The sequence below is a fragment of the Aspergillus uvarum genome (genome assembly GCF_003184745.1).
Source record: "Aspergillus uvarum CBS 121591 unplaced genomic scaffold BO82scaffold_63, whole genome shotgun sequence".
Lineage (NCBI taxonomy): Eukaryota > Fungi > Ascomycota > Eurotiomycetes > Eurotiales > Aspergillaceae > Aspergillus > Aspergillus uvarum.
Genome location: NW_020291360.1, coordinates 191,892 through 211,809, shown reverse-complemented (window position 1 = coordinate 211,809; position 19,918 = coordinate 191,892). Strand labels below are relative to the sequence as shown.

General features: G+C 48.5%; 7 protein-coding genes across 7 annotated transcripts; 3 read left to right on the top strand and 4 right to left on the bottom strand.

Moving 5' to 3' along the window:
* Positions 1-31: 31 nt before the first annotated feature.
* erg10B (acetyl-CoA C-acetyltransferase) lies at positions 32-2,106 on the top strand. The gene is made up of 5 exons (XM_025636162.1): positions 32-275; positions 349-398; positions 456-531; positions 595-1,084; positions 1,154-2,106. The coding sequence occupies exons 1-5, from the start codon at positions 211-213 to the stop codon at positions 1,670-1,672; spliced, it is 1,200 nt and encodes a 399-aa protein (XP_025488044.1). The 5' UTR covers positions 32-210; the 3' UTR covers positions 1,673-2,106.
* On the bottom strand, positions 2,052-4,032 carry BO82DRAFT_318928 (putative ZIP family zinc transporter). The gene is made up of 3 exons (XM_025632660.1): positions 3,735-4,032; positions 3,440-3,616; positions 2,052-3,376 (listed from the first exon to the last, which is right to left on the bottom strand). The coding sequence occupies exons 1-3, from the start codon at positions 3,778-3,780 to the stop codon at positions 2,226-2,228; spliced, it is 1,374 nt and encodes a 457-aa protein (XP_025488043.1). The 5' UTR covers positions 3,781-4,032; the 3' UTR covers positions 2,052-2,225.
* Positions 4,033-4,430: 398 nt separating this feature from the next.
* On the bottom strand, positions 4,431-6,526 carry BO82DRAFT_344170 (Atg14 domain-containing protein). Its single transcript, XM_025633649.1, has 2 exons — positions 5,697-6,526; positions 4,431-5,639 (listed from the first exon to the last, which is right to left on the bottom strand). Exons 1-2 carry the CDS (start codon positions 6,328-6,330, stop codon positions 4,702-4,704), a joined length of 1,572 nt encoding a protein of 523 aa, XP_025488042.1. The 5' UTR covers positions 6,331-6,526; the 3' UTR covers positions 4,431-4,701.
* Positions 6,527-7,379: 853 nt separating this feature from the next.
* On the top strand, positions 7,380-7,854 carry BO82DRAFT_292733 (uncharacterized protein; the record flags this gene model as incomplete). Its single annotated transcript, XM_025631771.1, has 4 exons — positions 7,380-7,514; positions 7,565-7,623; positions 7,676-7,740; positions 7,796-7,854. 4 exons carry the CDS (start codon positions 7,380-7,382, stop codon positions 7,852-7,854), a joined length of 318 nt encoding a protein of 105 aa, XP_025488041.1.
* On the bottom strand, positions 7,688-10,119 carry BO82DRAFT_357971 (putative LMBR1 domain protein). The gene is made up of 3 exons (XM_025636161.1): positions 9,429-10,119; positions 8,315-9,316; positions 7,688-8,247 (listed from the first exon to the last, which is right to left on the bottom strand). The coding sequence occupies exons 1-3, from the start codon at positions 9,976-9,978 to the stop codon at positions 8,057-8,059; spliced, it is 1,743 nt and encodes a 580-aa protein (XP_025488040.1). The 5' UTR covers positions 9,979-10,119; the 3' UTR covers positions 7,688-8,056.
* A 161-nt stretch (positions 10,120-10,280) lies between these two features.
* Positions 10,281-15,133, top strand: BO82DRAFT_344164 (cleavage/polyadenylation factor CFT1; the record flags this gene model as incomplete). Its single annotated transcript, XM_025633648.1, has 9 exons — positions 10,281-12,431; positions 12,484-12,791; positions 12,874-13,041; positions 13,107-13,466; positions 13,536-13,734; positions 13,782-13,857; positions 13,928-14,381; positions 14,448-14,595; positions 14,649-15,133. The coding sequence occupies exons 1-9, from the start codon at positions 10,463-10,465 to the stop codon at positions 15,131-15,133; spliced, it is 4,167 nt and encodes a 1,388-aa protein (XP_025488039.1). The 5' UTR covers positions 10,281-10,462.
* Positions 15,134-15,957: 824 nt separating this feature from the next.
* On the bottom strand, positions 15,958-18,343 carry BO82DRAFT_173305 (PhoG like DNA-binding family protein). Its single transcript, XM_025630370.1, has 2 exons — positions 17,765-18,343; positions 15,958-17,681 (listed from the first exon to the last, which is right to left on the bottom strand). The coding sequence occupies exons 1-2, from the start codon at positions 17,908-17,910 to the stop codon at positions 16,049-16,051; spliced, it is 1,779 nt and encodes a 592-aa protein (XP_025488038.1). The 5' UTR covers positions 17,911-18,343; the 3' UTR covers positions 15,958-16,048.
* Between the last annotated feature and the right edge of the window lie 1,575 nt (positions 18,344-19,918).

Below are 19,918 nucleotides of genomic sequence, written 5' to 3'. Positions count from 1 at the left end.
GGGGGGAGGGTGCTCCGTACAACGTGAAGAGTTTCCGTTTGTCTCACCGATTCCGCATGACATTTCATATTTACCCCTACAGACTCACTTTCTTTACTTCCTTTCAGCAGTCCCTAAAGGTCTTGTATTCCGCTGAATTTTGCTCACTATCAAGTCAGCATATATTTTTCTCTTTTCCGGATCATAACCTGTTCGGTAAAACTGTACATCATGTCTTCGCTCCCTCCTGTTTACATTGTTTCGGCCGCGCGGACCCCCGTGGGCTCATTTTTGGGGTGAGTCTTCACCAGGATACCAGTAATGTACAATGGTTGAACCTCAACTAACACACTCTTACCTTTTACATAGTTCTCTATCAAGCCAGACTGCCCCGCAGCTGGGTTCTCATGCGATTAAAGGTCTGACATACCAGTTACTCCGGTTTCGGTGCCGAAACTGACAGGATTCATGATTAGCGGCCCTTAACAGAGCCGATGGTATCAACCCATCAGATGTTCAGGAAGTATTCTTCGGAAACGTCCTCTCCGCCAAGTGAGTCACTTCCCGCTTAGATTGTCTCTACTCATGAGTGGTCTTTTAACACGTCCTTACTAGTGTTGGTCAGAATCCCGCTAGACAGTGTGCTCTTGGGGCCGGACTTGGAGAGTCTACGGTGTGTACCACGGTCAACAAGGTTTGCGCATCTGGTCTGAAGGCAGTCATTCTTGGAGCCCAAACAATCATGACTGGTAACGCGGATGTTGTTGTGGCCGGTGGCGCCGAGTCCATGTCGAACGCCCCACACTATCTCCCAAATCTCCGCACCGGGGCCAAATATGGCCATCAAAGCTTGGTGGATGGCATCATGAAAGACGGCCTGACCGATGCAGGCAAGCAGGAACTTATGGGTCTGCAAGCCGAAGAGTGTGCAGAAGACCACGATTTGAGCCGGGAACAGCAGGACAACTATGCTATCCGGACCTACGAAAAAGCCCAGGCTGCACAGAAAGCCGGTCTTTTCAATGACGAGATCGCACCAATTGAATTGCCTGGATTTAGGGGCAAGCCGGGTGTCACGGTGTCTCAGGATGAGGAGCCGAAGAATGTAGGTTCCCACAGAATTCCTCTTTGCACACAGACACGGGCTGATGTTGTACTTTTTCTCTCCTTTTAGCTCAATCCTGATAAGCTTCGGGCCATCAAGCCTGCTTTCATTCCTGGGTCGGGAACTGTGACAGCCCCTAATTCTTCCCCTTTGAATGACGGGGCTGCGGCTATCGTTTTGGTTTCCGAAGCAAAGGTTAAAGAGCTCAACCTCAAGCCCGTTGCTAAAATCCTTGGATGGGGAGATGCTGCTCACCAGCCTAGTAAATTCACCACTGCGCCGGCTCTCGCAATTCCTAAGGCACTCAAACATGCAGGTATTGCCCAGGATGCTGTGGATGCATTTGAGATCAATGAGGCATTCAGCGTGGTTGCTCTGGCCAACATGAAATTGCTCAACATCCCCGAAGAGAAGGTCAACATTCATGGCGGCGCTGTTGCTATCGGTCATCCGATCGGTGCCAGCGGTGCCCGTATTTTGACTACCCTGCTTGGTGTTCTGAAAGCTCGGAACGGCAAGATCGGTTGTGTGGGAATTTGCAATGGAGGTGGTGGCGCGAGCGCCATGGTTGTGGAGTCTCTTGTCTAATGTTTGGAAGCGCAATTCCGTTGAGTCACTTGAGCTCATGGCCATTTTTGTTTTGAAGAAGACCGACGAGTCCCCCACGAGCGGTCTGATAACAATTTATTCTCGCGTCAAATGTTGGATCGAAGATGCTAGGCTCCATATAGCACCGTGTCTTTCCTAGGAAACCAATTTTTAAACCATTCCTGCATGATTCCTTGGATTAAAGGCCGTAGTGCGGAAGGTATGTCCTAAAGTTATACAGGCCATGGCCTTGCCTGGAACAATATCCTATATGAAACTACGCAAGGAACTCCCAAAACAGTTGTGGGAACACATAGCTCAAAGAGATCTAGGAAATATCGTGCTGTAGAAATAGGATCAGAGAATATGGCTAGCATCGACGAGTGTCGCGAGAACCGCATGTATTGACCTGTTTTTTCTCTGTTCTATCAAGTAACTGCTAGATGAGTTTAATGGGACACCAGATTCTGACCTGTGTCGCAATGTTCAGTGAAAAAGTGACTACGTACTTGAGAGTAAGAAGACTGAGACCTTGAGGATGAAACCTAACTGCTTAAGCGAAAGCGCCAACGACCGCCATCAATAAAGCTCCAGCCATCACTGCAATACAGGCCTCGATGCGTCTCCTTCCTCTAAGTGTTGCGTAACTGGTTTCACTTAAAAAGTCTTCTGCCAGAAGTTCAACAAGACCTGCGAACAATAGAAGACCACTGCTGATGGCATTCGTGATACCAACCATAAGTAGCCCCGTAGTGCTTGCTGGGTCATAGAAATTATGCATTATGAGGCCAATGGCTTGTCCGATAGGGGTGGTAGTTCCGTACGCCAGAGACATCAGCCATGGCTTCATGGAAGACGGGGCAAAGAGGTCTGGGATCAGTGACGCAATTCTTGAACCCAGAGCAAACCCCTCGAACGTTTGATGAAAGCAAATCGCGACGAGGAGGACAATGAATGAAGTTCCTGTGGCAACACTGAGGGCCATCCCAATAAAAATGCTATGAAAAAGAATCCCCGCCTCCAGCAGCAGACATTGCAGTAGCTGTCGCTGCGGATTATGCCTAGATGATTCCATGTTCGTCCTTTGGTGCATATCAGCGTGAGTTTGTCGTCCGCTAGAAGGTGAGCGCCGATGCATTTGATCACTCTTCCTATCCAAAGGAGAAGTAGCGTGATGGTGTGACCGGGTAAAGTCTATACCATCACTCAACTCAGTAAGCCCCAGAGTGCTAGACAGAGTAGGCTCGTTGGTTGGGCTTCCGATATAAAAACTTGACGATGGTGGTACCGCGTCTGTGCTATGATACGCCTCAAGCCTACCAAGATAAACATGACTTCCAGGCTCTTGGTCGTCCTCTAAGTCTTCATGCAAACCCTCACTTGCCAAGTCTATACCGACATCATTCATTAGCTTGTCGTATTCACTCCCGTGAACATGACCTGCCCCCTTTAGGGCGAAGAACATTTCCACGAGCACAACAACAAAGACCGAAATCATGGCAACGAATCCAGCCATGGCGCGGTATGTTTCACTCCAGAAGCGAGGAAGACAGGGGTCAGTCAAGGAAATAAATGCCGTGGGCAGCAAATGGACAAAGGCAGTGGCAATTAAAACTCCTGTTCCAAAATGCCTAGATAAAAAAAGAAACCGACGCGGTATTGGTAGACGGGGAAATCGGCGGGCAAGTACAGGGAATGAACAAGCTTGTATCTATGGCGTTAGACTCGAGGTTTGAAATGTACTGCACAAGAGGAGATAAGGCATACCAAGTGTGCTTAACACAAGTATAAGAAAAAGTGCTAGGACATGGATCGGAGTATTATAAGCACCTCGTTCTTTTGAGCCACAGGTTGCAGCACTGTCGTTTGGGGTTCGCCGTGCTATTTCGGCTCGCAGAAGAGTATCAGGGATACTCGCAATCAACAAATTGGTATTTCCAAAACCTGCGACATTAGCAAGTGCCTATTAATTGCTATTTAGGAAACGCAAAAATATGCAATGACAGTTTCACCGTGGTGCTCAATTAATCTCACTTTGCTTATAGGGTGTGCTATGACTCACCAAGATGGCTAATATTAGCCAGCTCCCATGATGAAGTTGGGTTCATTCTCGTCTAAAGCCCGTGGAAAATCCGACTTCCGCTATATCCATGACCTTATGGCAGACTTTGGGCGTGCCGTCTGCTTCGGCAAGGTCTCGAGTAAAAGTGAGGGGAAACGGCAAGAGGTATCTCCTGTTTTCAAATGATACCACGAAAATGATGTCCTATTGATCAAAGAGTGCTCCAAGTGACCTGCCTAGGAAACGGCATATGAAGTTGGTTTCTACCTTTGTATCAAAGGCACATCGTGCAGGATTGGTGTTGGAGTTACTCAGTGAACACGAGTTTACTGATAATCTTATCTTCCCGGCCTGATTATATAATACTGGCCCCAATCAGCCTAGGTAACTAAACTACCATACCGCGGACCTAGTATTATTGTACTCAGTATGTGATTGCTATAACTTAGCTACACATCGTCGTGGACAGAACAAAGTCTCAAGATCCTGCCTAACTATGTATTTCCAATCAGATTCAATAATAGAATCACATGTACCGTGGGCAGTACCAGATTATACCCTATATTAAGGTAGTTTTGGTACTGGTACCAGGCCATCATGACTTAAGAAAATTAGTTCAGGTCTACTCCGTACAGTGGAAGAAAATGAGTTTCCACCCCCCTTCGCCCCAAAATAATTGGTTTAGAAACGCTACACCCATGCATCGCCTGCCTGGTCGCTAGGTAAGGTATTCTATAATGATCTGTATGACCAAGAGCACGTCACCGTGATTCTACCCGCAGTATGAGGGCGTTGCTACCAGGTAGTCTTGCTAGACAATTGGGATGAGCCATCTAAGAGAGGGGTTGCAAACATTTCTAAAGGTACCAGTCCCGTTACGCTAGCCACTGGTATATGCTTCTCAAATCACAAACATATAGACACCGATGTTTGCACTATGACTTGAATGCTTAAGACTTCCAACATACTATCTGCTTCTCAACTTGGTCCAGCCACTCACGCCTTTCAAGCGGGAAGTGCTGCCAGCACCACCTGAAATCTCCAAATCCTGTGATTCTGAGACTGCATTTGCGTTGACAGACCCCATTTTGCAGGTACTAGCAGGAATAATGGAAGAAGATTGAGACACAGAACTGCTTCGATCATGAATCATGTCCTCCAACTCGCGCCTTTCGAGTAACTCCCACTCTGCACTCGCCAATTCTCCCATCAAAGTCGACTTCAACTTATCTATGACTCTGGTCGGGGATGGAAGCCTCCAAGTGCGCATAAACTCTGCACCTTCGGCAGCACCCAGGAAGGAATGCGCAGTGCCGTGCGAATAGTGCCCTAACATCGGGAATGACACGGTTCGTTGAATACTAGTCTTAGGTGAGATCTTGGATGTCTTCACCTTCATGTGAATGTCTCGACCAGCAAACGCCCTCATTAGTGCTGATTGCTGCGCGGGAGGTGCCACAAGCAATTGCCATAGATTTTTCCCCATGTCGCAGATTTCTTCCCAAGAATCTGACATTGAATTAAGCCCCTGGGTGCGGCACAGCCAAGCAACATTCCAAGCTAGCAATGTCGCTCCTTCGAGAAAAAGGGCGTGCGTGCCAGGATCCTCCTTCGCCAATCTGGGAAGACTTTTGTCAATGGACAAGAGCCTTGGCCGAGACAGACGGTGTGAGTCAGGTCGTTGAGGTTCCATTGGATCAAGCGCTGGTTGCTGTGCAGAAGACAACTTCGAGCCTACATCTCGTAGGAGGTACGACGCAGAGGGCGCAAATATAGTTGGTAAAGGATAATTCCGGTGAGGGAGCATAATTTCTGCTGGAAGTCTTAGTGATAGATAGTGGGAGATGAGGACAAGTAGCTGTGCGATGTATGAGAGTGCCGTTGAGATATGGGCCGGCGAGACGCCTACTTGGAGAATTAATAAAATAAACATATCTAGTCATTGCCCGAGGGTATACTTTCCATTCATATGCCTGAGATCGATCAAGTGCAAACCGCCAATGGTATAGGTCTCTTGTACTACACCGTCAACCCTTTTCAACCCCTGCCGTAAATCGTAGAGATTGGCTGCTTCTCGGCACAGAAATATCCGTGCTTCTGTGGTCTTGCTGTGAAGGGAGTGCCAAAGATGATCAGTCCTTTTGATACTGTTCTGTATACTGGCCAGGATTGCTGCCTCTCGCTCGAAAAGCTGATACTTTGCGGATTCTGCGTCCGACTGTCGTCGTGCTAAAAATACCCTGCGTCGGGAGATTTCGAGTCTTTTTTCTCTGATGTCACTAACTAGCCCCTCGATGTGGCTTGCAAGAACTGTCGTTTTCGCAGATGACCCAGCTTCCTCTTCCACAATCCTCCGTGAGACCCAGGACGAAGACACTCCATCAAGGCAGACATGCGAGATGCTCTTCTCATCCGTCAGGTCTTCGCTTGGCTTGCTCAGCAGCACTTCAGCCTCGATTTGTTGTTTTATAGACTCTTTCTCAAGCAGCAGTTTGGAATACTCGATCCGTAGCTGGTAGAGCCGATTGCGAGCACAAGTGGGACAGATGCACCGTAGGTTTGAAGTCGGGGGGCGGGAACATATGTGACAGCTCATTTCCAGAAATTCCGATGCTTAGGAGGGTTGAACATTGGGGGTGGCACTGGTGTGATTCTGTATTGCAATAGCTTTCAAATAAATGGCTATAAATCAAGTTCTCTGGTATGATACCCATGCGTGCCGACTTGGAGGGAGCAGATCCCTCATGACTTGTCAAAATCCAGTGGCGATCACATAGAGCCGCAGAGGTAAGTTGACAGGCAGTAGTCAGTCAGTTAGTTCTAAAGGGAAGAATGGTTTGCTGCTTACGTCACCTGCTCAGTTAATTAATTACATAGAAATCAGTTAACACAACCTAGGTCGAACCTTTTGACTAATTACCGCACTCATTTCGTACAGTACCTCAGACTGAAGATTGGGAACCAGCAACCTCAGGAAGTCTTGTTTTATCTCTTTTGTTAAGATTATTAGGGTCTATATCAATATCAAATTATTTTATTATGTATCTGTACATAATATTACAGAAAATAAAGTTCTTAAAGGCTCTACCGCCTACTCTAGAAAGGTTAGCTCTGGTAGTATTAGAATTACAGTCAGTGCAAATAGCATCTAAGTCATCACATACTACGGAGTACGGAGTACTACTACTGCATAGGTACTCTCTCAAAATTACCATCTGGCCATATTATAGCTGAACAAAGCTGATATTATATGAGCACCTACAATTTCCTCCCATAAAGGGTCGTACACAGTGAGCCTTGTATCTCTGTCCTCCTCTTCATAAATACTGCCCGTGAGACCACAAAGAGACTTCAGTGGAAGTATTGTAACTTTTGGTGTCAGTAGGTATACCTAATGGAAGTTGACCGCTTCTCCTCTCTTCCTTTCTTTTGTTCCCCTCCAGCCTCATTTCTGATCAAACCTGCCATCTTTGCGCGGCTGCGCTTGCTAGCCTTCTTACAACCACCTCACCTTGGTCTGAAGCTGTGGGCTTAGACTCAATATTACCAGTCTCTATGCAACCTTTAAGCGCGGGAATGGAGTTGACAATGCCTTGTCAGCGGGCGCAGGTTTACTCACATATTAAGTGTCATGAAACTGTGCAAATGGAACCTTTCCCCATCCGCAACTTAGGTACATATGACTGGAAAGAACTTGAGAATAGATATTACAAAGTCATGGAGCAACACAAAGAAGCAGAAGATGCCCTCCAGAACCATATCTCCAGAATGCTAGAGGTTGTTCATGTGGTTCTTTGTGTTTACATGATTTCATTCTAATTTCTGCATAGATTTTCATGGCATGGTCTCAAACCACTATTACGCGTGACGAAACAAGAGCCTTGAAAAGGTTTACTTCCTACCTCGGCTCCAAGAGGTCTGATATTGACTATTGATTTTAGATTCAAGACCCAGATGCATTATGTTCAGCATTCCGAAGAGAGCTTAGATAAGAAGAAGCGACATTGTATATTCCTGATAACACCTTCTTGTAAATGAGGCCGTGCTGATCAGGGGCTTAGATACCGATGTTGTCAAGGCATTTGAGAGTGCTCTCGCATTGCTGGATGACCGTCTTTAGCCATACACATGGTCACAAAACCGAACCCGGTCATTGGATCACACTCCTGTCCCTCCGTTGCCAATTTCCCAGCAATGGTGGGCCCTCTTTGTGGGCGACCCAGGAGAATCGAGCCATATGATGTTACGAATACGTGTCACTGCCGCTCAACTTTCTGATGACTGGCCTGAGTTCTTGCTTGGAACGAGATTCACAAGCATTGTTATCCTACACTCCTGCTGTCATTCTGGCTGTCCATCCTTCGTATAATGTCATCTAACCCAGCATTGCCACGTCTTCCCGTGCTCGCTAGGAGATTCTCCTCCTCGGCTTCCTCGGCTTCCTCGTCCAGTAAACGCTCGTCTTGTCGTGGTGAGCGAATGATGAACGTGACAACAACGAGTAAATAAAAGCCTGTAATACACGAAATGTCAACGATATGTATCTCGCTGGGATGCGGCAGTATGACGGTATTAGGTACCTATGAACATGAATTGAGACCAGAAAAGTATCACCCCGAAGAAGGGAAACTTTGTTGTCACATGATTCACAAATGTGCTAGCAACACTCGGCGTACAAAATTGCTTTGCAGCTGTATTGTCTGCAATGTCCGAACATCGTTTCATGAGTTGCGCGTTATCCGAGCAATCTGGATGCCCTTCAGGGCTTGGCGGGCGATCACAAAAAGTTTGAGAACCAAATAATGCGTACTGCGAGGCCACATTCATGGACAATGAATAGTTGAGTGTTAAGATGGTCAGCATCAAGATCACCGTTGTCAGCAGAAGAGCTTGCGGAGATGTATGGCCTCTTCTGATCTGATAGATATTCACCCAGAGGAGTCGAATGCCTATTGTTGCGATCCCGAATACTGAGCTGAAGAAGAGAAGTAAAGTGAGTATCGTGAACATGATGTAGTCGATTGGAAATATCCTCGCAGACTGAACCAGGATCCAATCTACCGGGTTGAACGTATGCATGTGTTTGAGGAGGTATCCGCAACGGTGTTTGCAGAGCGAGTTGCTGGCCTTGTCGATAGATGTCAAGAACATGGATATCAGTATCAGTAACGCAATTAGAAACAAGCCAATGCCACCCAATACTCTCAATGGACGGAATGTAGCCTCGGCTTTCAGCCACAATTTGACCACCCAGTCTCGGTGCTCCGCGTAAGCTTCGTCTGCTAGGCGCCGGCGCCGGACTAACGTCCTCTCCTCTCGAACAAGGGTGTCCAATTCTCTACGATCTTTGGAGGACAAAAGTCTAGGATTACCCCCGCAGCGCCGATCTAACTGGCGTTGGCGTTCTCTGTTGGACTCAAGCTGCACAATCATGGCAGCTTTCCATGTATCCTTCGATGCCGACGAAACTTTGATTGCCTGCAGAGGGAGAAGAGCAAGGCCTGTGGACGTATACAGGGCATAAAAGGGCACTCCGATTGTCATGAGTGCTCCAATTGTAAACAAAAAGGCCCGCTCGCCTCCTATAAATAAGTGAGTCAGGATTCAGCTTCGCAAGGGGACCGAATCAGGATAGTATCTTGGCTCGAGGTAATCAAGGGGCAACAAGGCTGAAAAGGGAAGCGAAGGGCATACGATTTTTAACCATTGAGGCCGTCAGAGGTTCACTTTCAGTGGCGTTCTCGACGTTCGACATAGGAACAAGAGAGCCGACGAGAAGTAGCACTGCCACAATTGCGACAAAAGACATAGTATATTTGAGGGCAGCCCAGAGTCGTTGGCCCGAGGATTGTTCACCTGCTTCAGTACCAACCTCATCATACTCTTCGTACCAGAAGTAAACAAACGGGATGACTAAGAGGCATAGGATGGCATCAAGTGAATAGAGTAGATAGTATACAACAGTCAAAGAGAGAAGAAAATTGTCGACATCATTCTGAGTGGCCCAGCCTTTCCTCTGGCCCAGACTTGATGACGTCGCTAAAGAGACCAGAGCAACATCAACTGGCAGTAGGAGAACAGTTGCAAGAAGACTTGTTATGGTAAAAATACAAGTTAAGGTCACGGCGCGCGAACGATCTCGAGGTGTTTGATAAATGTGGACGAGGAACCAGGCTACCAAGACCGCAACGGCTACCGCAATGGTATATATGACCCAAATAAGGGATGTTTGCAGAGAAGCCATTTAGTATAGTCCAGTAGCTCACATTAAATGTAAGCAGATTTCGAGATAATTGAAGTGAAGAAGTCAACACATCAAGCGAAATCCCGTCCTACTCACAATACCACTGAACTGAATGTGAGCGTAGGCCAAGCGTCCTTGTCGCGAAAAGAGCCGAGTTGGTTGGTTAGTAAAGCTATAACTCGACTAGGCCCGGTCAGTGGCGTCTTACATCATCTGATGAAGCTGTCACGTGAATTATCACTCTAATCGATCCCATCCCGAGCCTAGTGTTTTTGTTGAAGTTCCGGATGTACCTTTCGACTCACGCCCATTTTTATTGTATGCCTTTTGTTGTGTCACCGACCTGTTCTTTGCCCCTCTTCCTTTGCCTCGCCTTTGATATAAGGCAATGTTGAGGAAACGGCAAGGCAGTTAAAGCAGCCGGGTGGCCGGCCAGACTTTTGATACTAACAAATACGAACGCAGATCTCGCTCAACATTGCAGATGCAGTGCTATACCGAATTGCTGGCCCCCACTGGGGTCACTCATGCATTGGCACTACCTTTCCTGACCGAAACATCTACCAATCTCATTGTCGTGAAGACCTCTTTACTTCAAATATTCTCGTTGCAAATCAACCCCTGTGGTCTACGACGAGTGGAAGGGGAGCTCAGTGAACAAGCAACGAAACTGGTTCTGGAGAGGGAGTACCCCTTAGCTGGCACAGCAACCAACCTGTGTCGGGTCAAAATATTGAACTCAAGAAGCGGAGGAGATGCCATTCTCATCGCGTTTCGCAATGCCAAACTCAGCTTGATTGAATGGGATCCGGAACGCCGTGGTATCTCTACAATCTCGATTCATTATTATGAGCGGGATGATTTGACCCGTAGCCCCTGGGTTCCCGACTTGAGCAGTTGTGGCAGCATTCTTAGTGTGGACCCAAGCAGTAGATGTGCGATATTCAACTTCGGGATCCGGAATTTCGCCATCATTCCTTTTCATCAGCCAGGGGATGACTTGGTGATGGATGACTATGACTCAGATTTAGAAGGACAGAATGAAGAAAGCCACAGCTTTGGGGATAACGATCGTGAAAAGGCCAACCATGCCACAATATATCAAACCCCGTATGCTCCATCCTTCGTCTTACCATTGAGTGCACTGGACCCAACAATTCTGCACCCAATAAGTTTCGCATTTCTATACGAATATAGGGAACCGACTTTTGGAATACTGTACTCGCAGGTCGCGACGTCTAGTGCACTTCTGCAAGAAAGAAAAGACATTGTCTTTTATTCCGTGTTTACTCTCGATCTGGAACAGCGAGCATCCACCACCTTGCTTTCAGTATCTAGGTTGCCCAGCGATCTCTTCAAAGTGGTAGCACTCCCGCCTCCTGTTGGCGGTGCTTTGCTAATTGGGTCCAATGAGCTGGTGCATGTTGATCAGGCTGGCAAGACCAACGCGGTCGGAGTCAACGAGTTTTCCAGACTGGTCTCGGCATTTTCTATGTCGGATCAATCAGACCTGGCTCTGCGTCTAGAAAACTGCATTCTTGAGACTCTGGACGATGGCAGTGGTGATTTGCTGCTGGTGTTATCGACAGGAGACTTCGCCACCGTGAAATTTAGGCTCGATGGCAGGTCAGTCTCCGGAATCTCAGTACACCCCTTACCCAGCCACGCCGGGGTCGTTTCTATGAAATCAGCAGCTTCCTCCTCGGCGTCTATTGGTGAAAGTAGGGTTTTTTTAGGCAGCGAAGGCTCGGACTCCATCCTTCTAGGCTACTCCTTCGCATCCTCAAGCTCGAAAAAGCTTCGGCCATTGTCGAAAGCGATGGATGATTCTGTGGACATGGACGATGACCAGAGTGATAACGATGTTTACGAAGACGATTTATATGCCACATCACCAAAATTGGCGCCGGCTGGTGGTTCCGCAAAGCTTGAACATACTTCTGGAATACGTTATTTTCGCCTCCTCGACAGACTCATCAACATTGCCCCTGTGAGAGACATTGTCCTAGGCAGGCGCTCTGTGGTTGCGAAAACGGAATATAATCATTCCGAATATGATTCTGCTAGCTTAGAACTAGTGGCAGCCCAGGGCTCTGATAGTGGCGGTGGTTTGGTTGTACTGAGTCGCGAGCTTGATCCTGATGTGATACACTCCGTTGAGGTTGAGGCTGTGGAATGTCTCTGGACAGCTTCTGTAATACAAGGCATAAAGGCGGCAACCAGCATTTCGGACGGCTATCGACCTCAATCACGCCATTTTGTCATCGCTTCTAGGACAAAAAGCATCGATAAAGAAGAGTCTCTTGTTTACTTGGAAGATGCCGGTGTCTTGAAACCCTTCAAAGCCACTGAGTTCAATCCGAATGAAGATGTGACTATCGAAATCAACACCTTGATGAGTAACAAGCGGGTAGTCCAAGTTCTGAAAAACGAAGTTCGAACCTATGATAGCGGTAAGCCCCCGACCCGATCTAGTGCTGGAATGGTTGCGCTGATGAGAAATAGATTTGGGTTTAACCCAAATATATCCCATCTGGGATGATGACACCAATGATGAACGAATGGCCGTTAGTGCCAGCTTTGCAGACCCCTGCCTTGCAATTCTTCGGGATGACTCAACGTTATTAATTCTTCAGTCCGACGAAAGTGGGGATCTTGACGAAGTCATCCTACATGAGCAGTTCGCATTAAAAAGCTGGATCTCCTGTAGTCTTTACTACGACAAAACTGGCACATTCTCTGCTGTCGACTCAGCTTCCACTGAACCGGGTGTTCTCTACTTATTCCTCCTGGACCAGGATCACAAATTCTATGTAGGTACACCGTGTGTACTCAATCCTTTAGCTGGCTGGCTGGTTGTATGCACCACCGATCATTTGCTTACCTGATGCTCAGATGTACCGGCTTCCCGATCAACTCCTGGTGACTATTATCGAAGGAGTAGCTGGGCTGCCACCAATCTTGTCCTCCGAAGCCCCAAAGCGATCTGGGGCACGAGAGTCGTTGATCGAGGCTATTATTGCCGACCTTGGGGATTCCGCTAGCGCCTCGCCATACTTGATTGTATGCTCAAATGTTTCCGTGTACACCTCAATTCGTCTCCCATGCTGACGCGCCCTTATTGGTAGTTGCGGTGCCAGAACGACGACATCAACGTATATAAACCATTTTTCGTCTCCCCGGGTGCCGGAGATGGGAAAACTAGCCTGCGATTCTCGAAGGAGGTTAACACAGTTCTTCCGAAGATACCTTCTCGTGGGGGCGTAGAGGCGGCTGACAAAGGCCAATCTAAAGCCCAACCATTGCGCATCCTTCCCGATTTATTCGGGCTTTCCACCGTCTTCATGCCCGGGGCTTCGGCTGGTTTCATTGTGCGGACATCCACCAGCTCGCCGCATTTTGTACGCTTACGAGGTGATTATCCACGAAGCGTGAGCATTCTTAACCCTCTGGCGTCGACTAGCAGTTTCGCCTATCTGGAATCGAATGTAAGTCTGATAACCCAGACTTTGAGCAAGTGCAACTCTTTCTACCGCAAACGCGCTGACTCGCTGAAGGACACAATTCGTCTGTGCCAATTGCCCCGTGGCATGCTATTTGATCACAAATGGCCTTTGCGGAAGGTACCATTGGGTGAACAAGTCGATCACTTAGCCTACTCGTCCTCGTCAGGAATATATGTACTTGGGACTTGCCAAAAGACAGAATTCAAACTGCCCGAAGACGACGAACTACATCCCGAGTGGCGCACCGAAGGTTCGTTGTCTTTGCGTGTTTTCAGAATGTATGCTAAATGCCATTAGTTGTTTCATTCCTGCCTGAAACGCATAGAAGCTCTCTGAAAATCGTCAGCCCGAAGACATGGTCTATTCTTGACAGGTGAGAGGAAGCAAATGAAAGGTCTATACGGTTTCACGAGAATCACTGACATTTCCTTATAAATACCAAGTTATCCTTTGGATGATAGTGAGTATGTGATGGCCATGAAGAATATCAGTCTCGAGGTTTCGGAAAACACCCGGGAACGCAGAGAGATGATAGTTGTCGGGACGGCGATTGCGCGCGGTGAAGATATACCAGCGCGCGGTTGCATATATGTTTTCGAGGTGATCAAGGTGGTTCCGGACCCTGATAATCCCACATCGGATCGCAAGTTGAAACTTATCGGCAAAGAACTGGTAAAGGGTGCTGTAACCGCACTGTCTGAAATTGGTGGTCAGGGTTTCATTATTGTCTCCCAAGGGCAGAAATGCATGGTCAGAGGCCTTAAAGAGGACGGCAGCCTTCTTCCAGTGGCTTTCATGGATATGCAATGCTATGTCAGTGTTGTCAAAGAGCTGAAAGGCACTGGCATGTGCATTCTTGGAGACGCCACGAGAGGGCTGTGGTTCGCTGGCTATTCGGTACGTTTAACAATGCTCATGCCTAACAATACCGCCGCCGATCTGACAAAGCCGATGTGTTTCTAGGAGGAGCCGTATAAGTTAAGTCTGTTTGCCAAAGACCTGGACTATTTGGAGGTGGTAGCCGCAGACTTCCTTCCTGAAGGCAGAAGGCTGTTCCTCGTCGTGGCTGATAGCGACTGCAACATTCACATACTACAATATGACCCCGAAGGTAGGCAACACTGCGGTTGGCGTTCTAGGTGACAACTTTGACTGACTCAAAAGCAGACCCCAAGTCCTCCAATGGGGACAGACTACTCAGTCGTAGTAAATTTCATACGGGCAACTTTGTCTCTACACTAACGCTGCTTCCACGTACAATGGTTTCATCAGAATCACTACTTTCTCAACAGGATGACATGGATCTGGATCACCAAGCACCGCTCTACCAGTCTCTCATAACATCACAGAACGGATCTATTGGCCTCATTACTTGCATACCAGAAGAGGCTTACCGTCGACTGTCCGCTCTGCAGTCCCAATTGACCAACACTCTTGAGCATCCTTGCGGGTTGAATCCTCGCGCTTTCCGTGCTGTTGAGAGTGACGGTACTGCGGGAAGGGGGATGCTGGACGGCAATTTGTTAAATCAATGGCTCAGTCTGAGTACACAGCGCAAAATGGAGATAGCAAGCCGGGTTGGGGCAAACGAATGGGAAATCATGGCGGATTTGGAAAGCATAGGGGGCGATGGGCTTGGATATCTCTGATGCGGACATATTTTCGGGGGTCTCATGCAACCAAACTGAGTGGACGCGGACTTGCAAGCACTATGTCGGTCTTGTTTCAAAAGAGCCGACTGCTTCCTGGCCCGTGGCGATGTGACGTATGTGCACTCCGCTCACTCTTCAGTACCGCAAGCATATGTCCGCTGCACGCAGTGTATGGCAGATTCACGACTCCTTGCGTTCTTAATCCTTTGCATCCATCTGGCAAGCAAATGAGGCTCAGCTGGCTTCCTGAATGAGTAACCTGGCACTTTATCAAGCTGTTCTACAATACGCAACCTGAAAGATTACAACTATATGCAAGGAGATATGGAATCAAACATTAGACCGGTAAATGCGGTCTATAAATTAACGATCACCTTCATAGTGACAAGTGCGGTAAGCAGGTAGGTCATGAGCTTGGCACCCGAGCATCTACGATCGGATGGGTAAGCAACAAAGAACAAAGTTGAAAAGCCAAAAGGAAACGAAAACGAACTCGTAGTCAACAAGAACACCGGGCCAATCAAGAACGCCCCAACGCCATGATGGAAACATCGAACAAGCAGAAACTCCAGCATGCCCCAGCATGCCCCAGCCCATCCCGTTTGATCCGGGAGTTCATTCCCATAACCGTACACCCCTATATATGTTCCTGAGAAATCTATGTGTCAGTCGTGTTCCAAGAAAGAAGTCATCCAAACAGGTTGCATATTGCCGGCGACAAGCCTGATAAGGTTGGGAAGATTGGAGAATCAAACACAACATCCCAAAGGCGACGAAGCACGATGGTGGATAAGGTTTCCATACAGGTGAGGGGCCATATCTCAACCCATTCTCTGCTGCTTTGGAAGGGGGAGCTTTTGCTCCCAGTCTATATTTTCGGGTGCAATGGTATCGCTCATGGACTAGATCCATCTAGAAGACGTCCTCTGCAGCAAAATATCGTTTGCTTCTTCCTCGCGCGGCCACAAATTTGACCTCTGGCAGATTGGTATGATGCACTACATGCGGCCGGTAGACAGCATCAACAGGCGCCTGCCAATCATCCAGCCCCAACGGAAAGTACTCGTACAACAAATCAGCACTTTCATCGGGGAAGGGAAGCGTAGACGCAAACGATTGCTGCATGTTCGTACTACCCAGTAAGGGCAGCGATGAAGAGGCGGATCGAGATGGCGCTCGGGGCAGGCCATGGGAGAGTTTCCGCATTTTTGCTGGGGGTGCAGTGCCGTCTATATTGGAAGTCCCATGCGACACTTCATTGCTGTACGATGCAGCCGATCTAGCTGATTCATGAATGTTGATGCTTTCTTCGCTCTCGTCCTCGTCGAAGAGGGACAAGTTGATGGGAGCCGGAATGCTATTGTGAAGCCGTTGTGTATCCGTAGGCCGCGAGAAATCCGGACTCGATTGAGCATATACAGATGAAAGAGGCAATGGTGCGGAAGCGATTGTTCCCCCCACGGCAGGCGAGATCTGCGTCCAGTCGGCGGTAGCCGGGGGAGGAGGAGCTATACTGCCTTGAGAGACTGCGGTCTCAGGTGAGCTACTTTTCACCGTCGTCTTGGCTTTAGCTGGTGTTAGGTTAGAAGACGGGGCAGAGTCACTGGTCGGTGTTCGGTTCACGCCAGTGGATTGGGTATTCTTTCGCGAAGCAGCAGCGCTGCCGCTCAGAGGTAAGTCCTTGCGGGATTGGAAATTGCGTGGGCTACGACCCCGAACAATGACAGGACCTGAATATACTTCGCAAATGGGAATTCTGGCTCCCGTAGATAATGTAGCAATTACTTTCAATCGAACGACAAAGTGTTGTTGGAGCTCTTTTCTTCGACCATTATTGGCAGTCGCGACGCGGAATTGCAGTCGCTTCCATGCGATCGGAAACGTCGCATAGTCGGTATCAAGATCCTGACCCGCCATAATGTCCAACGGGATCGGTGGCGGCTCCCTCTCGACTTTGGGATTAGCGGTGCTTGGATTGGCACTCATGCCATTGGCTGTGACGCTGCTCTCATCCGTTGATTGATTCTGATTTGCGGCAGGTGTCTTCCAAGGTACCGAGATGATCTTGACCGAGTTACCTTCGACCGACTCGGTAGCTGAAACAGTCAATTCTTGGGCAAGGATAGGTATGCGGTCACCTTGCTCCGTCATAATATATCTCAAGCTTCGCGGCAGGGTCACCGAGCCGGTGATTTGAAAGAGATTTCGCCGATAGCAGGTCAGTTCCGCGCCTTGCTGGGGCGGGGCATTCTCTGTGGGCGAGGTAGTCCAGGGCGACTCAGCGAGGAAGAACATGCCATGCAATTGGGCTGCAAGAGAAACCGAGGTGCGCCGCAGTGAGTAGTCAAGCAGAGTAAAACTGTAGGCCGGAAGGGAAAAGCTTAAGAGCTTGTTGTTGTGGTCGATTGAAGAGTCTGAAGGTTGCTCTGGAGGAGCGGGGTCAAATGCTGGCACCATATCTGTGAAGGGGTCCTGGTACTCTGACGGAAAGCGTTTCAAGCTTGTGGGGGGTACGCCATGTTGAGTGAAAGCAATGTCGTCGCCGCTAGCCCGGGACAATGATTAGCCACGGCAAGATTGCAGATCAGGCAGGCATTACCACTCTCAAAGGCCCTAAATGATACTTACCTAACGAAGGGCTCCGACTCGAAAGTCGATCGCTGGTCAGGTATGTCCATACCAGGCATAGAATGGAGGTAGTCGGACCCCTGGAGATTACTCAGAGAAAGCGGGCTGGCCAAGTAGGGCATAGACATAGTGTCAAAGCCCTCCATTTTGAAGGATTGGCCCTTCGGGGCTTGAACCTATCAAAGACCAAATGCAGAAGATTGACCACCCGCCAAGGACTGGAAGCAAAGTGTCAATGAGGGCGACCCAGGGAGGAGAAGGTGAGGGAGAGTGAGGCGGCAGGAAGAGCGAGAGGATATGAGAGAGTAAAGAGTAGGTCAGGAAACGGCAGAAGAAAAGAGGATGTGAGAGGGCAAAGAGTTGAGTGAAAGGTAAAAGGACGGAGGATGAAAGGCGAAAGGCGAAGGGTGAAGGGTGAAGGGTGAAGGGTGTGGCAGGTAAGCAGGCAGATCGATTCCGGCGGGAGGGGTGTTGCGCTACGAGCGCGGCCGCAGAAGGAAGCCAAAGACGGGGGACATGAGGAAGGACAAACCGATAGGGGTGTGAATCAATGGATGATTAGATGAGCGTGAAGCCAAAGAAGCAAACGGTGGAGGATACGCTGAATGGGTGGAGTAGGTAACTTGGGGAGGGGGCTGAACAATGGTTTAGAAAGCCGGTTGCAGTGATGGCTCCGCAATCGTTCCCTTCCGGATTGTTGTGGATAGATATGAGGGGGATGGATAGCGTTAAGGCGCGGCACACACGCGCGCGTGCGGAGAGGAAGGGAGGAAGGAAGGAAGGAAGGAAGGAAGGAAGGGATGCAGTGTAAATCAGCAGCAGCAGGCGGAGGAGAAAATGGAAATGGAGAAGAAAATTGTTGAACCGACACCGAACCAACCAAGACAGACAGACAAGCAAAAACTATGCGTAGATGCTAGAACGCTTTGCAGAAGGATGGGGTGAAGTGAACAGGTAATTACTGTACTATACTAACTTAGCAGTAGTAGAGCAGGGAGGTACAGAGACAGAGACTAAAAGAACGAGACAAGCACGAGCAAGCACAAGCAAGCAAGAGACTCCAGATTCTGAGAGCAGAGTGGATCGGATTTCCCCGAAGTCAGGAAGCCAAGCAAATCAAAAGGGCCATCGGGACCGGAGACGGGGAGGGGGAAAGGGGGGAAGGGAGGAAGGGAAGGGGGAAGGGGGCGCATGGAGACTGGAGACTAGAGCTATGAGACCGACCGCGGAGGAGTTCTGGTTTACGGGGTGCAGTACGGAGCTACAGTAGTTAAGAGACCCATTAACAACTCCACAACTTAATTGCGTAGATGGTTATTGTCGCTTGTAGATACTATAGATCCTATAATTGACATACCACCCGTTGCCTTGTACTGATTAGATAGACTGACTCTAATTCACTTACAGACAGACTGTCAGTAGATTGCAGGTGGGTGGGTGGGTGGGACAGACAAACAAGACTAATCCATATTCAGATAGACCTTCGCTCTGCCAGGTGGAGGTATTGTATAGATTTGTACCTGAGTAGATCCCGGTAAGTTAGCGATACGTATTGCAGGAACAGAATTGTCTCTGGAATGATGAGTCTATCCTCAAGAGACTAACGGTGGATGGATAGAGCTGTATTCATGAACTATCAATTCATTAAGGACTTACGATAATGAAAGAGAGAGGGAGAGAGGAATCCGAGGGAGGAGGGAGGGGAGGAAAGACGAGGCCACCACCGCTTGCCCAGAGAGGAAGGCGCCACTCACCTCCTCCCTCTCGCCGCCACAGTATGTACAGTAGATACGTATGTACATGTACATGCGCCTACAGTGCAATACTCATAGTGGAAGAAGAAGAAGAAGAAGAAGAAGAAGAAGAAGAAGAAGAAGAAGAAGAAGAATGCGAACGCAGGTTGAGAGCTGGAGACTCGAGTGTATACGGAGTAGTTAGTCTAGTAGTCTAGTGGGGATAACCCTTTTTATTTAAAGTTTACCGTCGGTCAGCTTGTCTGGTGAAGCCGAGCTGACCGGAACTGCGCGCCAACTGGCGAGAGCTTTTCCCAGTGCTCGACTCCCTCCAATTTCGAGTCTTCTTCTCTCCTCTCTGAAATGACTGTGGTGGTGGCGGAGGAGGGTACTGTGATCCATGGTCAGATTTCATGTCCTT

What these genes read in the sequence shown, in the direction of transcription:
- erg10B (XM_025636162.1), top strand. Translation starts at nt 211, where the DNA reads ATGTCTTCGCTCCCTCCTGTTTACATTGTTTCGGCCGCGCGGACCCCC. An exon ending in GGGTTCTCATGCGATTAAAG is followed by an intron (nt 399 to 455) that starts GTCTGACATACC and finishes ATTCATGATTAG; the next exon opens with CGGCCCTTAACAGAGCCGAT. An exon ending in GGAAACGTCCTCTCCGCCAA is followed by an intron (nt 532 to 594) that starts GTGAGTCACTTC and finishes CGTCCTTACTAG; the next exon opens with TGTTGGTCAGAATCCCGCTA.
- BO82DRAFT_318928 (XM_025632660.1), bottom strand. Translation starts at nt 3,780, where the DNA reads ATGAACCCAACTTCATCATGGGAGCTGGCTAATATTAGCCATCTTG. An exon ending in GGCTAATATTAGCCATCTTG is followed by an intron (nt 3,617 to 3,734) that starts GTGAGTCATAGC and finishes CTAATGTCGCAG; the next exon opens with GTTTTGGAAATACCAATTTG. An exon ending in ACTTGTGTTAAGCACACTTG is followed by an intron (nt 3,377 to 3,439) that starts GTATGCCTTATC and finishes CATAGATACAAG; the next exon opens with CTTGTTCATTCCCTGTACTT.
- BO82DRAFT_344170 (XM_025633649.1), bottom strand. Translation starts at nt 6,330, where the DNA reads ATGAGCTGTCACATATGTTCCCGCCCCCCGACTTCAAACCTACGGTGC. An exon ending in CGATCTCAGGCATATGAATG is followed by an intron (nt 5,640 to 5,696) that starts GAAAGTATACCC and finishes TTCTCCAAGTAG; the next exon opens with GCGTCTCGCCGGCCCATATC.
- BO82DRAFT_357971 (XM_025636161.1), bottom strand. Translation starts at nt 9,978, where the DNA reads ATGGCTTCTCTGCAAACATCCCTTATTTGGGTCATATATACCATTGCG. An exon ending in GGCCTCAATGGTTAAAAATC is followed by an intron (nt 9,317 to 9,428) that starts GTATGCCCTTCG and finishes ACTTATTTATAG; the next exon opens with GAGGCGAGCGGGCCTTTTTG. An exon ending in GTCTCAATTCATGTTCATAG is followed by an intron (nt 8,248 to 8,314) that starts GTACCTAATACC and finishes CGTGTATTACAG; the next exon opens with GCTTTTATTTACTCGTTGTT.
- BO82DRAFT_173305 (XM_025630370.1), bottom strand. Translation starts at nt 17,910, where the DNA reads ATGGAGGGCTTTGACACTATGTCTATGCCCTACTTGGCCAGCCCGCTT. An exon ending in GAGTCGGAGCCCTTCGTTAG is followed by an intron (nt 17,682 to 17,764) that starts GTAAGTATCATT and finishes GTCCCGGGCTAG; the next exon opens with CGGCGACGACATTGCTTTCA.